This window comes from Delphinapterus leucas, chromosome 20 (genome assembly GCF_059928025.1).
Source record: "Delphinapterus leucas isolate spDelLeu-1000000601 "Yukka" chromosome 20, BTC_Dleu_Yukka2, whole genome shotgun sequence".
NCBI lineage: Eukaryota > Metazoa > Chordata > Mammalia > Artiodactyla > Monodontidae > Delphinapterus > Delphinapterus leucas.
In genome coordinates, this window is record NC_143148.1 from 48,794,290 (window position 1) to 48,809,597 (window position 15,308).

At 43.0% G+C, this 15,308-nt stretch overlaps 1 protein-coding gene across 7 annotated transcripts in view; it reads right to left on the reverse strand.

Moving 5' to 3' along the window:
- CFDP1 (chromatin remodeling protein CFDP1) overlaps positions 1 to 15,308 on the reverse strand; it is a 145,273-nt gene that overhangs the window by 99,850 nt on the left and 30,115 nt on the right. Inside the window, exon 6 of one of the 7 annotated variants that reach the window (XR_016391025.1) lies at positions 7,144 to 14,596. The exons of 5 other annotated variants lie outside the window; for them this stretch is intronic. Coding sequence is in view for 1 of the 2 variants with exons in the window: in XM_089903322.1 (XP_089759448.1) it covers positions 14,404 to 14,596 (193 nt within the window). In the remaining variant the exon portion in view is untranslated. Of the gene's footprint in view, positions 1 to 471; positions 14,597 to 15,308 lie in introns of those variants that run through there. One more of the 7 variants, XM_089903322.1, reaches the window with a different exon arrangement.

Below are 15,308 nucleotides of genomic sequence, written 5' to 3' on the forward strand. Positions count from 1 at the left end.
ATCGTAGTTCTCCTGGTTTTAGGTCTGAGGTTGGAATTATGTAGGAGTCAAAGTTTAGGTCTTCGTAGTCAGTATATTCATAGCTTCAGTATCATTGATGTCCTATAGTTTTTACAGTTAGGGAAGGGTTGTTGATTTCGTCTATTATGTAGAGGATACGTAGAGAAGGTAGGGCAATTGTGATTAAGATAATGGCTGGGAGGACGGTTCAAATGGTTTCTACTTCTTGGGCGTTTATTGTGTTGGTGTGTGTTAGCTTGGTTGTAAGTATTAGGGTGATAATGTAGAGCACCAGGGAGCTAATTAGGAAGACGATTATTAGTGCGTGATCATGGAATTGCAGGAGTTCTTCTATAACGGGTGATGTTGCGTCTTGTAAGCCTAGTTGGAAGGGATATGCCATGGAGATATACAGGATTTTCACTTGTGACTTAACTTTGACAAAGTTATGTAAGGCTTTACTAATATCTCAGTTATGAAGAAAGACATAGTGGTTATGATGTTGGCTTGAAACCGATTAGAGGGGGTTCGATTCCTTCCTTTCTTGCACTCTTTGGGTTAATGTATACTGGTTCTTCAAATGTATGGTATGGTGGAGGACATCCGTTTAATCACTCGAGGTTTGTATAGGTGAGATCTACCGCGGACACTTCTCGTTTGGATGCAAATGCTTCTCAAATAATGAAGACTATAAGTATGACTGCTGTTAGTGAGATGAAGGAGCCTATTGATGAAATGGTGTTTCATGTTGTGTAGGCGTCTGGGTAATCAGAGTATCGACGGGGTATTCCAGATAAGCCGAGGAAGTGTTGTGGAAAGAATGTTATATTCACACCTACGAATATGATTACGAATTGAGTTTTTGTCCATGTTGAATTGAGTGTATAGCCTGAAAATAGTGGGAATCAGTGGACGAAACCTCCTATGATGGCGAAGACAGCCCCTATTGAAAGCACATAGTGGAAGTGTGCGACTACATAATATGTGTCGTGGAGGATGACGTCTAAGGATGAGTTGGCTAGGATAATACCGGTTAAGCCTCCTACTGTGAATAGGAAAATAAAGCCTAGGGCTCATATTAGGGCTGGAGATCATTTAATATTTCCTCCGTGGAGTGTTGCCAGTCAGCTAAAGACTTTTACTCCTGTGGGAATAGCAATAATTATGGTAGCTGATGTGAAATATGCTCGTGTGTCTACGTCTATTCCGACTGTAAATATATGGTGAGCTCATACAATGAAACCTAGGAAGCCAATAGAAATTATAGCCCACACCATCCCTATATATCCAAAGGGCTCTTTTTTTCCCGAGTAGTAGGTTACGATATGTGAGATTATCCCGAAGCCGGGTAGAATTAGAATATATACTTCGGGGTGACCAAAGAATCAGAATAGGTGTTGATATAGGACTGGGTCGCCTCCTCCTGCAGGGTCGAAAAAGGTTGTGTTTAGGTTTCGATCAGTTAGTAGCATGGTAATTCCGGCTGCTAGGACAGGTAGTGATAATAGGAGTAAGACTGCCGTAATTAAGACTGATCATACGAATAGAGGTGTTTGGTATTGGGTTATAGCGGGTGGTTTTATGTTAATGATAGTTGTAATGAAGTTGATAGCCCCGAGGATTGAAGATACGCCGGCTAGATGTAGAGAGAAAATAGTAAGGTCGACTGAGGCTCCTGCATGTGCTAGATTTCCGGCTAGAGGGGGGTACACAGTTCAGCCTGTGCCTGCGCCGGCTTCAACTATTGAGGATGCTATTAGTAGTAGGAAAGAAGGAGGAAGCAGTCAAAAGCTTATGTTATTTAGACGAGGGAAAGCCATGTCGGGGGCTCCGATTATTAAAGGGACAAGTCAGTTTCCAAACCCTCCAATTATAATAGGCATTACTATAAAGAAGATTATCACGAAGGCGTGGGCTGTTACTAGTACGTTATAAATTTGGTCGTCTCCAATAAGTGAGCCAGGTTGGCCTAGTTCAGCGCGAATTAACAAGCTTAGGCCGGTGCCTACTATTCCTGCTCAGGCACCAAATAGTAGATATAAAGTGCCAATGTCCTTGTGATTGGTGGAGAATAGTCATCGGTTTATGAACATAGGTAAAATGGTCGAGTAGGCATTAGACTGTAAATCTAAAAACAGGGGTAAAGTCCTCTTTTTACCAGGTTCTGTGGTGAGTAATCATTTTGAATTGCAAATTCAAAGAAGCAGCTTCAATCCTGCCGGGACTTCTCCCGCCTTTTTTTTCTCGCGGCGGGAGAAGTAGATTGAAGCCAGTTGATTAGGGTATTTAGCTGTTAACTAAAAGTTCGTGGGAGATGTATCCCTCCAATCTAGTGAGGATTTAGCTTAATTAAAGTGTTTGATTTGCATTCAATTGATGTGAGATATGGTCTTGCAATCCTTATTAGGCAGGGATTAAGTAAAGTTATACTTGCTTAGGGCTTTGAAGGCTCTTGGTCTGATTAACCTAAACCCCTATAGTAGAATAAAGAATATTGGTGTGAGAGGTAGGAGTATGGTGGATAATACGATTGCTGTTGGTAAAAGGGTTATTTGTTTTGTGGGGTGAAACTGTCATTTTATTTTTATGTTATTAGTGGAGGGGAATAGGGTTAGTGCTGTGGAGTAGGTGAGACGTATATAGAAGTATAGGTTGAGTAGGGCTGTAATGGCTATGAGAGTTGGTAAAAGGAGGGTATCGTTTTTTGTTAGCTCTTGAATGATTATTCATTTGGGTATAAATCCTGTGAGTGGAGGGAGCCCTCCTATGGATAGGAGGGTGAGTATAGTGAAGGTTGTTATAATTGGTATTGTATTTCATGTTTGGGATAGTAGTAGTGTGGTGGTGGTGGAATTTTGGATGAGTAGTGTGAATATGGTGAAGGTCAGGATAATGTAGATTAACAGGTTTAGTATAGTAAGGGATGGGTTATATAACAAAATAGTGGTTATTCATCCTATATGGGCGATTGATGAATAGGCTATGATTTTTCGGAGTTGTGTTTGGTTTAGTCCACCTCAGCCTCCGATTAGAATAGACAGGAAAGATATAGTAATTATTAGGTGTAGGTTGATTGATGGTGAGATTTGGCAGAGGATTGAAATAGGTGCAAGTTTTTGTCATGTAAGAAGAATTAGTCCTGTGGTTAGAGGGATGCCTTGTGTAACTTCTGGCACTCAAAAGTGAAAGGGGGCTAGTCCTAGTTTAATGGCTAGGGCTATTGTTATTAGGAGAGATGCTGTTGGGTTGAATAATTTTATGACGGTTCATTGACCGGAGTGTATTAAGTTAATGATGATTGCTAGTATAAGTAGTGCGGATGCTGTGGCCTGTGTTAGAAAGTATTTGGTTGAGGCTTCTGTGGCTCGAGGAGTGGGGTTTTTCATTATGATGGGAATGATGGCTATTATGTTTATTTCTAATCCGATTCAGGCAAATAGTCAGTGGGAGCTGATGGTTACGATTGTTGTGCTTAGGATAAGGGTTGATAGTAATATGATAGAGATGAATGGGTTAATTAGTATGGGAAGGGTATAAACCAACATTTTCGGGGTATGGGCCCGATAGCTTATTTAGCTGACCTTACTGTAGATTATAGTGTGATATGGTAGCACGGAGAATTTTGAGTTCTTAAGGATAGGTTCAATTCCTATTGTTCTAGAAATAAGGGGGTTTAAACCCCTATTATTTACTCTATCAAAGTAACTCTTTTGTCAGACATATTTCTTGTGTTTATGTTTGAGGGGGGATGCTTGCTGTTATAATGGGCAGTGAGACATGTCATATACAGAAAGCTAGTGTTAGTGGGAGGAAATTTTTTCAGAGTAGATGCATTAGTTGGTCATATCGGAATCGAGGGTATGATGCTCGGATCCATAGGAAAGATATTGTTAATAGTAGGGATTTGGCGATTAGGTTTGTTGTGCATAGTTCTGGTGTATGGGGGTCATGGAATGCACCCAGGAATAAGATGGTTGTAAATATGTTTATTATGATAATGTTAGCGTATTCTGCTAGGAAGAAAAGGGCGAAAGGACCTGCTGCGTACTCTACATTGAAGCCGGATACAAGTTCTGATTCTCCTTCTGTAAGGTCGAAGGGAGCTCGGTTGGTTTCTGCTAGGGTAGAGACAAATCATATTATGGCTAGTGGTCATGAGGGGAAGAGTAATCAAAGTTTTTCTTGTGTGGTGTTTAGTGTGGATAAGGTGAAAGAGCCATTTATTAAGAGTACTGATAGGAGAATGATGGCTAATGTTACTTCGTACGAGATTGTCTGTGCTACTGCTCGTAATGCTCCGATTAAGGCGTATTTTGAGTTGGAAGCTCATCCAGATCATAGGATAGAGTATACAGTTAGGCTGGATATTGCTAGCATGAATAGTACTCCTAGGTTTAAGTCGATGAGAGGGTGAGGTATGGGTAGGGGGACTCATATTGTGAGGGCTAAGGTTAATGCAAGTACGGGTGCGATGATAAATATAGTGGTGGAGGATGTGGCTGGTCGTAGGGGTTCTTTAGTAAATAGTTTGATTGCGTCAGCGAAGGGTTGTAGTAGACCATGTGGGCCTACAATATTAGGTCCTTTTCGGAGTTGTATATGGCCTAGGATTTTGCGTTCTACTAATGTTAAAAATGCTACAGCTAAGAGGATAGGAAGAATGAGCATTAGAATGTTAATTATAAACATTTGTTGGGAAGAGGATTTGAACCTCTGGGTATAAAGGTTTAAGTTTTATGCAATTACCGTACTCTGCCACCCCAACAAAGCCCTGGTTTCGGGCAGAGTATGTTTGCGCTATTTTATTAGGTTGAGATTGGACCACTAATTGTTTGAAGGCGCTTTTTTGAAGTTGGCCTTATTTCTCTTGTCCTTTCGTACTGGGAGAAATGCGTAATAGATAGAAACCGACCTGGATTACTCCGGTCTGAACTCAGATCACGTAGGACTTTAATCGTTGAACAAACGAACCCTTAATAGCTGCTACACCATTAGGATGTCCTGATCCAACATCGAGGTCGTAAACCCTATTGTCGATATGGACTCTAGAATAGGATTGCGCTGTTATCCCTAGGGTAACTTGTTCCGTTGATCAAGAATTTGGATCAATAAGTGATATTACACTTTGGCCAGTAGGCCTAGGTTTTAATCACTCGGAGGGTTTTTTGTACTCCGAGGTCACCCCAACCGAAATTGTCAACCCATGTAAAATTTTGTTATCCCTTGGTGGTGCTGTTTTGTGTTTTTTGGGTTGATTAATTAAAGCTCCATAGGGTCTTCTCGTCTTATTGTATTATCCCCGCCTCTTCACGGGGAGGTCAATTTCACTGATTAGAAGTAAGAGACAGTAAAACCCTCGTGTGGCCATTCATACAAGCCCTTATTTAGAGAACAAGTGATTATGCTACCTTTGCACGGTCAAGATACCGCGGCCGTTTAACGATTAAGTCACTGGGCAGGCAGTGCCTCTAATACTAGTTATGCTAGAGGTGATGTTTTTGGTAAACAGGCGGGGTTTGTGTTTGCCGAGTTCCTTTTACTTCTTTTAATCTTTCCTTGATGCACGCCTGTGTTGGGTTAACAGTGTATTTAATAAATGGTTTAGTGTTGGGTTATATTTATTGACTGTTAATTATCAGTGTAATATCAGTTACTGATGTAAGCTTGTGCGAGGAGAAAAACTTTCTTGTTACTCATATTAACAGTATTGCATCTATAGATAAATAGATTAGTCCAATAGTCAGGCTAGGAGTTGTTTTGTTTATTATTGGAATTAAAACTTATTTTTGTTGTTGAGCTTGAACGCTTTCTTAATTGGTGGCTGCTTTTAGGCCAACTATGGTTTAAGTTTTATGTTACTCTCTAGTGAAGGTTGTATCCGTTTCTAAGAAGCTGTACCTTCTTAGACTAACAGTTAAACATACGTTAAACTTGGTGTGGTTTTTAGCATTGTTTAATGTTGAACTGAAATTCCTTTTTTGGACAACCAGCTATCACCAGGCTCGTTAGGCTTTTCACCACTACTTATAAGTCTTCTCACTATTTTGCCACATAGATGAGTTCGTTCTATTCACTGCTTGTAAGTAGCTCGTCTGGTTTCGGGTAGTTTAACTTAAGGCCTCTTTGCTAAAATATTGCTAGTTAAATCATTATGCAAAAGGTACAAGGGGTAAGCTTTGCTTTTTTTTACTTTTAATAATTCTTTCATCTTTCCCTTACGGTACTTTCTCTATAGCGCCATTGATAATTTGAATTTCTATCTCCTATACTTTAAATGTATGGTGAATGTTTTATTTGATTGACTTGTAGTAGTAGTGATGGGGGAAGGCATGGGCTAGGTATAGTTCAGGATGTGCACGAATTGTGAAATCTTCTAGGTGTAAACTAGATGCTTTATTTAAGCTACATCTTGATTTATCCAAGCACACCTTCCGGTACGCTTACCTTGTTACGACTTGTCTCCTCTTGTATACTTGCTTAGCATGGGTTAGTAATCTAGGGCTTCGCTATGCTACTTGAGGAGGGTGACGGGCGGTGTGTGCGTGCTTCATGGCCTTATTCAATTAAGCACTCTATTCTTAATTTACTGCTAAATCCTCCTTTGGTTTTTAGTTTTCATAAAAACTTTCGTGTAGACTTGAGGGATGTTCTTGTTATAGAAAATGTAGCCCATTTCTTCCCAACCCATAGGTTACACCTTGACCTAACGTTTTTATGTGCGATAGTTGTGCTTACTTTCGTTCCTTTTTAGGGTTTGCTGAAGATGGCGGTATATAGACTGAGGTAGCAAGGATTGGTGAGGTTGATCGGGGTTTATCGTTTACAGAACAGGCTCCTCTAGAGGGATATGAAGCACCGCCAAGTCCTTTGAGTTTCGGGCTGTTGCCGGTAGTACTCTGGCGAATAGTCTTGTTTTAAGGACTATTTAAGTTTACGACTAAGCATAGTGGGGTATCTAATCCCAGTTTGGGCCTTAGTTGTCGTGTACTCAGTTTATGGTAAAGTTACTTTCGTGGTTCGGCTTAAATTTAATTATGGCTTTTTACAGCTTAATTAAAGCTTGACTTTATTTTGTATTGTTCCTTGACACTCTTTACGCCGGATGCCTATTAATTCGGGTCAATCGTATGGCCGCGGTGGCACTTTAACTCAAGGGTAAGGGCAAAGGAAAAAAGAAGGTTGCTCTGGGTAATAAAGTTCAACTCCTCATAGGATTTTCTAAAAAGACTAGAACTTGTTCAACTCTGGGCAACACTGAAAACCAAAAGGGACATTTCCTAGATTCATAGTATTTACTGTAGGTATTCAATCCCATCCTGGTGACTGCAAATGAAAAATGTTCTTACTTTGAAAGCTCTTCTATGTTTGGGATCTCATTTAAACGCTTACATTGCTTGATCCAAATGTCAAAGAGTCTCCAAAAAAAGCGGAGAGAGGGGGCGGGGGCGGGGAATACTCACTAATCTCTCCATTCATAATTCTTTCACTTTCTAGCTCGGCCTGGAACAATCTCTTCAAATCAAGAATGTGAATGAGCGGCTAGGCCCGTGAGCCATGGCCGCTGAGCCTGCGCGTCCGGAGCCTGTGTGCCGCAACGGCAGAGGCCACAGCAGTGAGAGGCCCATGTACCGCCAAAAAAAAAAAAAGAATCCGACTGACAATGAAGGGGACACGGGTTCGAGCCCTGGTCCGGGAAGATCCCACATGCCACGGAGCAAAGCCCGTGCACTGCAACTACTGAGCCCGCCAGCCACAACTACTGAAGCCTGTGCACCTAGAGCCTGTGCTCCGCAACAAGAGAAGCCACCACAGTGAGAAGCCTGTGCACTGCAACCAAGAGTAGCCCCCACTCGCTGCAACTAGAGGAAGCCCCCGTACAGCAACAAAGACCCAACACAGCCAAAAATAATTAATTTTTAAAAAAAGAATAAATGAGATGAGATCACCTTTAATAAATTGAAAATATTCCAAGTATTCATGGGGAAATCTTTAAAGAATTATTTAATTTCAATTTCAAATCCACTTACTCTGTACCTGCAACACCTGTAGAGGTATACTTAAAAAACAACTGAGGGCTTCCCTGGTGGCGCAGTGGTTGAGAGTCCGCCTGCTGATGCAGGGGACGCAGGTTCGTGCCCCGGTCCAGGAAGATCCCACATTCCGCGGGGCGGCTGGGCCCATGAGCCATGGCCGCTAAGCCTGCACGTCCGGAGCCTGTGCTCCGCAACAGGAGAGGCCACAACAGTGAGAGGCCCGTGTACCGAGAAAAAAAAAAAAAACAACAACAACAATTGAAGAATAATTTAAGGGACTTCCCTGGTGGCGCAGTGGTTAAGAATCCGCCTGCCAATGCAGGGGACATGGGTTCGAGCCCTGGTCCAGGAAGATCCCACATGCCGCGGAGCAACTAAGCTCATGCACCATAACTACAGAGCCTGTGCTCTAGAGCCCACGAGCCACAACTACTGAGCCCATGTGCCCCAACTACTGAAGCCCATGTGCCTAGAGCCTGTGCTCTGCAACAAGAGAAGCCACTGCAATGAGAAGCCTGCACACCGCAACAAAGAGTAGCCCCCGCTGGCCGCAACTAGAGAAAGCCCGCACACAGCAACGAAGACCAACACGGCCAAAAGTAAAAAAATAAAAAGAATAAGTTAAAACCAAATGAGGCAGAGTATAAGCATCCATGGAAGAACATGAAGGTGAAAGTCAGTACAGGGTTTTCTTGCCCCAACACACAGCATCATTCTGGAGCTGATAAGTAAAGTAACAGCAGTACCACTGAGGCTGCCAGAATCAATCATTTCCTCTTAAAAGCTATTTCTAGCTAGTCCTATTCTGGAACAAATGGCTGCTAGAAGAAATGACCTTAAAACAAGCTGGGCAAGGATATTTCCTACTTGAGTCCCCTGGCAACACCCTCACATAAGCTTTCTACAACGTAGAATTCAGACCTCAGTAAGAGTCCATTACCATACTCCAATAAAGATGTTAAAAAAAAAAAAAAAAGAGTCCATTACCAGATAGAAATGGTAACAGCCATTACTCCCCAGTATCACATGTTGTCCACAGCTTCACTGTTGACTGCTGGCAGATTATCAAAGTACAAACACACCTCGAACTCATTTTTAAAATGTGCTATTTTTGGACTTTGCTACTTTTTTAACCTTCTTCACAAATCAACATTTATTTAAGGCTCCCTGTTAGTCATTCTGGGACAAGTTGTTAAGGAGTTTAAATCTGAGCCTCATTTTCTCACAGCTACATATACAGTTATTCTGGAAAAATGAAATAAATTTAGCCATTCAGCCTTAATTATCCAGACTGGTGGAGGGCAGGGCTACAGGGAGGATGCCAGTAATTTTACTCTGCTCTTAAGAGTCCCTGGGCTTCCCCGACTTGCTGCGGCAGACAGAAGTACCCAAGTTTGAGCTTGGAAGAGCTGCCCGTTGCTATCTGTTCCCTGGTGGGCGCCAAAGGAGGATTCAGTTATGACCTTCACAAATGAGGAGGGAGCATCCTGGTGCTTCTGCTGTGCTTTCAATCAGAATGACAAGTGAGACACGTCTATTCAGGTGCCACCCAGCTCGGTGGGAGTCCGCTCTCAGCACCTGGACAGGTGGGAGACGAGGTCCCCTTCCCCCAAGCCGGGGCGGGCAGGTGGCCCAGGAACCTAGTCCCGAGCTGCCAAGCGCCAGACAACCACCTCCCTCCCATGATCAGGAAACCAGAGGTCACCTTCCCACAGAAACTTTATTTTTCACAAATCTCAAGTGCAAAACACAGACGACCATTTTTAAAAAGCAGAGTCAAATTTTTAACCACAGAATGTCTACAAGAATTATACCTTTTCAAAACACAACCAATTTTTATATTTCAAAAATATCTCAACTCGAATAAATTAATTTCTTAAAAAGTAAAAAAAAATTTTTAAATGTGCTAGCTCCTTCAATTTCATGAGATAAGGATGAGATTAAAATATAGTACAGGAGGGCTTCCCTGGTGGCGCAGTGGTTGAGAGGCCGCCTGTCGATGCAGGGGACACGGGTTCATGCCCCAGTCCGGGAAGATCCCACATGCCGCGGAGCAGCTGGGCCCGTGAGCCATGGCCGCTGAGCCTGCGTGTCCGGAGCCTGTGCTCCGCAACCGGAGAGGCCACAGCAGTGAGAGTCCCGCGTACCGCAAAAAAAAAAAAAAAAAAAAGAAAAAAAATATATAGTACAGGAAACCCAGACTAGTCATGGTTAATGAGGAAAAGGCTTACAAAGGAAATGGGAGTAAATAGTCATCTCACTTCCTTCAAAAATAACAAAACACAAAATAGCTTTCAAAAAGTCCTTCATAGGTTATAAAGCTGAAGAGATACTTTTAACAAAAAAGGCCAATTAGGAGGGTAAGAAAGAGCGGTTGTAAGGCGCAGGGGCTGAGGGCCCAGACTTTGGTCTCAAATAGAACTGGACTGGAATCCAGGCTCCACCATCCATCAGCTATACAATTCTAACAAATTAAGGGCCCCTCCCTGAGCCTCAGTTTCCTCATCTGTGAAATGGGAACAAAGTTAGCACCTACCTCTTGAAATGTTTATGTGGAATAAATGAAATAATACATGTAAAACACTTAGCACTGTGCCTTAAATTTGGCAAACTGTCAATAAACAGAAACTATTCTTTTAAAATGGATATAGAAACATTTAACCTACAGCATGAGAAGATAGTATGTCATACTTAATCTAGAGAACTGGTTCCAAAAGGAAATTAACCTGGTCATTAAAGGGAAACATGGCATTCTAGCATGTGAGAAACACCTGACTACAGGAAGCAAGCGGGTAGCATAAATGAGGAGCAGGGACAGGAACAGGCACAACCCATCTACTCTGCTCCAGCTCCTTACTGCTCTAAGGAAAGAGGGAGGGCAGCGGCACAACTTCTCATTCCTGAAGAAAAACCAGTAATCCAGAGTTTATGTCAACTCTCCTGATTTTTAAATACTGACCGAATAAAAACATCCAAGGACAGATCTGATCCATCAACTTCCAGTTTGTGAATGTCTAACCTGGAGCAGAGTCTCAAACTGGAAACTGAAGGACCCCAGCTCCCTTAAAACAGCATGCCACAAAGCTAGCATTCTGGAAAAGCAAATTCTCTGTACAAACTGTCCTAAGCACTGCAGGATATTTAGTATCCCTGAAACCCACCCACTAAGTACCAATGGTCTCAAGTCATGTGACACCAAAATATCTCACCACACGTTTCTGAACACCTCCTACTGGCAGCACCACATTCGCTAAGAGTAACAAAGTTACTCTTTGAGGAGGACTTCCCTGGTGGCGCAGTGGTTAAAAATCCGCCTGCCAATGCAGGGGACGCGGGTTCGAGCCCTGGTCCGGGAAGATCCCACATGCCGCAGAGCAACTAAGCCTGTGTGCCACAACTACTGAGCCAGCGCTCTAGAGCCCGTGAGACACAACTACCGAGCCGGTGCACCTAGAGCCTGTGCTCTGCAATGAAGAGTAGCCCCCGTTCGCCACAACTAGGGAAAAAGCCCATGCGCAGCAATGAAGACCCAACCCAATGCAGCCAAAAAATAAATAAATAAGTGTATCTCTTAAAAAAAAAAAAAAGTTAATGAGACTCATGAACATCTACTTACGAACAGTAACAAAATAAGGACAGGGCCAGCCCTGAGTCAACTAAACTAAAACCCCAAATTATCATCAAACAGGAAATCTCACTAAAGTAGAAAACTTAGAGCTGGCTGTGGGAACAAATCAAAAGGCTTAACTCCCTCTCCTTACTTCTAACATTAATTATGACGGCTGGGTCCGTGAGCCATGGCCGCTGAGCCTGCGCTCCACAATGGGAGAGGCCACAACAGTGAGAGGCCCACAAACCCAAAAAAAAAAAAGAAAAGAAACATTTCCACCCAGTACTGTGGCTATATTGGTTTTTGTTACTTTTTTTTTTTAAAGGGCTGCTGTGTATGCAATACTCGTCAGTGTTTTTATTATTTTTTTTAAATGAATTTATTTAGTTATTTTTGGCTGCCTTGGGCCTTCATTGCTGTGCGTGGGCTTTCTCTAGTTGCGGCGAGCGGGGGCTACTCTTCATTGCGGTAGGTGGGCTTCTCATTGCGGTGGCTCCTCTTGTTGCGGAACACGGGCCCTAGGCATGTGGGTTTCAGTAGTTATGGCTCGCGGGCTCTAGAGCACAGGCTCAGTAGTTGTGGCATACGGGCTTAGCTGCTCTGCGGCATGTGGGATCTTCCCGGCCCAAGACTCGAACCCGCGTCCCCTGCATTAGCAGGCAGATTCTTAACCATTGCGCTGCCAGGGAAGCCCCGGTTTTTGTACTTTAAGTGAAATGCTCAATGATCTCTGTATTAAAAAGACTATATATTGAAACTTAAAAGCCAACAAAGTCATATTAACTCATGTCCGAGGAGCTTGGGAGACATCAGATCAACTGCTCAGACAGCAAGACTGTTGTACAAATTAAAGGTCCTGGGGACTGACTGCTCAAATACACTGAGTACCAACAGGTCTTCTACCTTCAGTGTGACACTGTAAGGAATTCTATCTCTTCTATCTTTGAGGCAAACATTGCTAAACTGACACCACCCAAGATGTTGTCTGAGACTCAACAATAAAGCCTCTTTTTTTTTTGCTCAATAGACCGAGAAGACAAGACAAAATTACATGGGAAAATGATGTTTTTCACCCTTAGGTTTTATTGCTTTAGGTCACTCTCAATCTATAAGGAGGCAACTAAATAGTAAGCCCTTCATTAAACAAGTTAACGCTTATGGGTAGGATTATAAACTTGAACGGAACTAACGGCCACCCACTGTTGGAATAAAGTAAGTAATAAATGTTGGGTTGAAGGCAAGCAGTAAATGTACCAGCCAGACCCCCACAAACACTGGTAGAAGCTGGATTCAAGTGGCCAACAGTATTGGTAGCAAGGGCTGGAGGGGAGTGGAGGGTGAGAAGTGGATCGAGAGCTTAGACTAACAGAACTACAGGAATTCAGACACATTATGCTGAGCATGGTACTTTTTTCTACCAATCGTAGTTTCTTGGCATTTCTGACTCCGGCCGCTAATGAAATTGGGTGTTTTGTTTACTCCATCCCCAAAGCATAAACTTTGGCTTTTTATAGCCAAAGCAGTGTGCTATTTTAAACATGTGGCGGAAATGCACTGTCAGTTACAAACATTTGCTCCTGTGATTCTTTTTTTTTTTTTGCGGTACGCGGGGCCTCTCACTGTTGTGGCCTCTCCCGTTGCGGAGCACAGGCTCCGGACGCGCAGGCTCAGTGGCCATGGCTCATGGGCCTAGCCGCTCTGCGGCATGTGGGGTCTTCCCAGACCGGGGCACGAACCGTGTCCCCTGCATCGGCAGGTGGACTCTCAACAACTGCGCCACCAGGGAAGCCCTCCTGTGATTCTTATTTGCTAGCAAAGGACATGGGACAGGATGTTTTACTCTCCTGCTCTGGTTTTCCTGTATTGCTTAAATCTGTTTAGAGAGAAGAAAAATAAACAAAGTGTTTCTGCTGGGCAATTTCTATAAACTGAAGCAACTCCAAAAATGAAAAAAGTCTGTGGAAAAAATATTTTACTGCATTAAAATAATTTTCTTTTAATAAATTAGATATTTCCTGTAGATTCTTCCCCTGAAAATTTTGCATACCACGTGTGTGCAGCCTGCAGCACATACTAATGTCTGCACTGATAAAATGTGTACACTTAGACACCCCAGTTCAAATGAATTCCTCTTGAGCCTGTCTTTTCCCAAGCACAATTACAACTGTCGAAGCTTTTTGAGGTGAATTTCAGAAAAATGATCATGCCAACCTTGATGGTCATCTTCTGGATTTATTCAGAAATTCAAGGTACATGTATCACAACTAAATGTGTCCCCATCTGCATGTACAAACTGTGAGGACTTTTTTACTGAGGCAGACATATCCTTGTAATCTGTTATGTTCCATTATAGCTTTCAAAGAAACTGATTTTGCTCAAATTTCACTTTACCCCTTTATAATGGAGTCAGTAGTTCATTAATCTACTAAAAGGTATGTCATTGGTTGACCCCTCTAGATACCCTCTATGTCCTCCACACTGCTCTCTGCCCCAAATGCTGTCCTGTACGGACAAAAGACTCTCTTCTTTATCCAACCTTAGTCAGGCTCCTTTGAGACCTCTTCTCGCCTAAGCCTCAATCTTGGCCCCATCCTTGATGGGCTTGCATAGCTCAGTTTCAGCAAGAATCCTGCTAAATCAGTTTAAACAGAACTGCCCACTCATATCTGATCACTCTTGACATATGATCAAGTTCTTCATTTGCCACCTCTGATGTATAAGTCCTTGGCCTGCCTTCAGCAAGAACCCTGTTAGGTCAGTTCAGCAAGAGTCTCTGGTGGCGCAGTGGTTGAGAGTCTGCCTGCCGATGCAGGGGATGCGGGTTCGTGCCCCGGTCCGGGAGGATCCCACATGTCGTGGAGTGGCTGGGCCTGTGAGCCATGGCCGCTGAGCCTGGGCGTCCGGAGCCTGTGCTCCGCAACGGGAGAGGCCACAGCAGTGAGAGGCCCGCGTACTGCAAAGAAAAGAAAAAAAAAAGAATCTCCCTACTTCTCATGTCTCCCCTTAGCACTGTTCCATCCACTGATCATCCTCTCACCCCCAATTCTGTTCCCTAGCTATAAATCCCCAGCTGTCTTTGCTGTATTCAAAGTTAAGTCTGATCTTTCCCCCCACTGTGATAGTCATTAACAACTACTGCAATAATCCTGAATAAGTCTTCCTTACCATTTTAACAAGTACCAGAATAATTTTTTTCTTTCATAAGCCTCAGTGGCCAATGGAGTGCCCTAGCAAGAGATGGGATGGAAGGAGGAATGGAATACTTGGATATTTATTCCCCTGGCTTCCCCCTAGATGGTCCATCACTCAAGTGAAGTTCTCAGCTCCTGACAGGAGGCCCTCCCTATCTTCACTGCCATAAACTGCTCCCTGTCTTGTCCCTTCAGGTTGGTGATGGAGCCTCATTATTACTAGGCCCAGAGATACCATACTGTCCCTCTCCCTGTGGTTTTTCATTATTTTGTGAGTTATTAAACTCTCCTCAAGGTATCCTAATTTGAGGATGCCATCTGTTTCCTGCTGGGTTCCCCTAATACAGATATCATCATAGCAGATTTCTTATCTTCTAAAGGCTATTAGCTCTTTCTAAGAAAAGAAGGCATGAATACAGAATACAGTGAGATTTCCATGAGTGACTTAGTGACTTCAACAAGGTGACCTTGCCA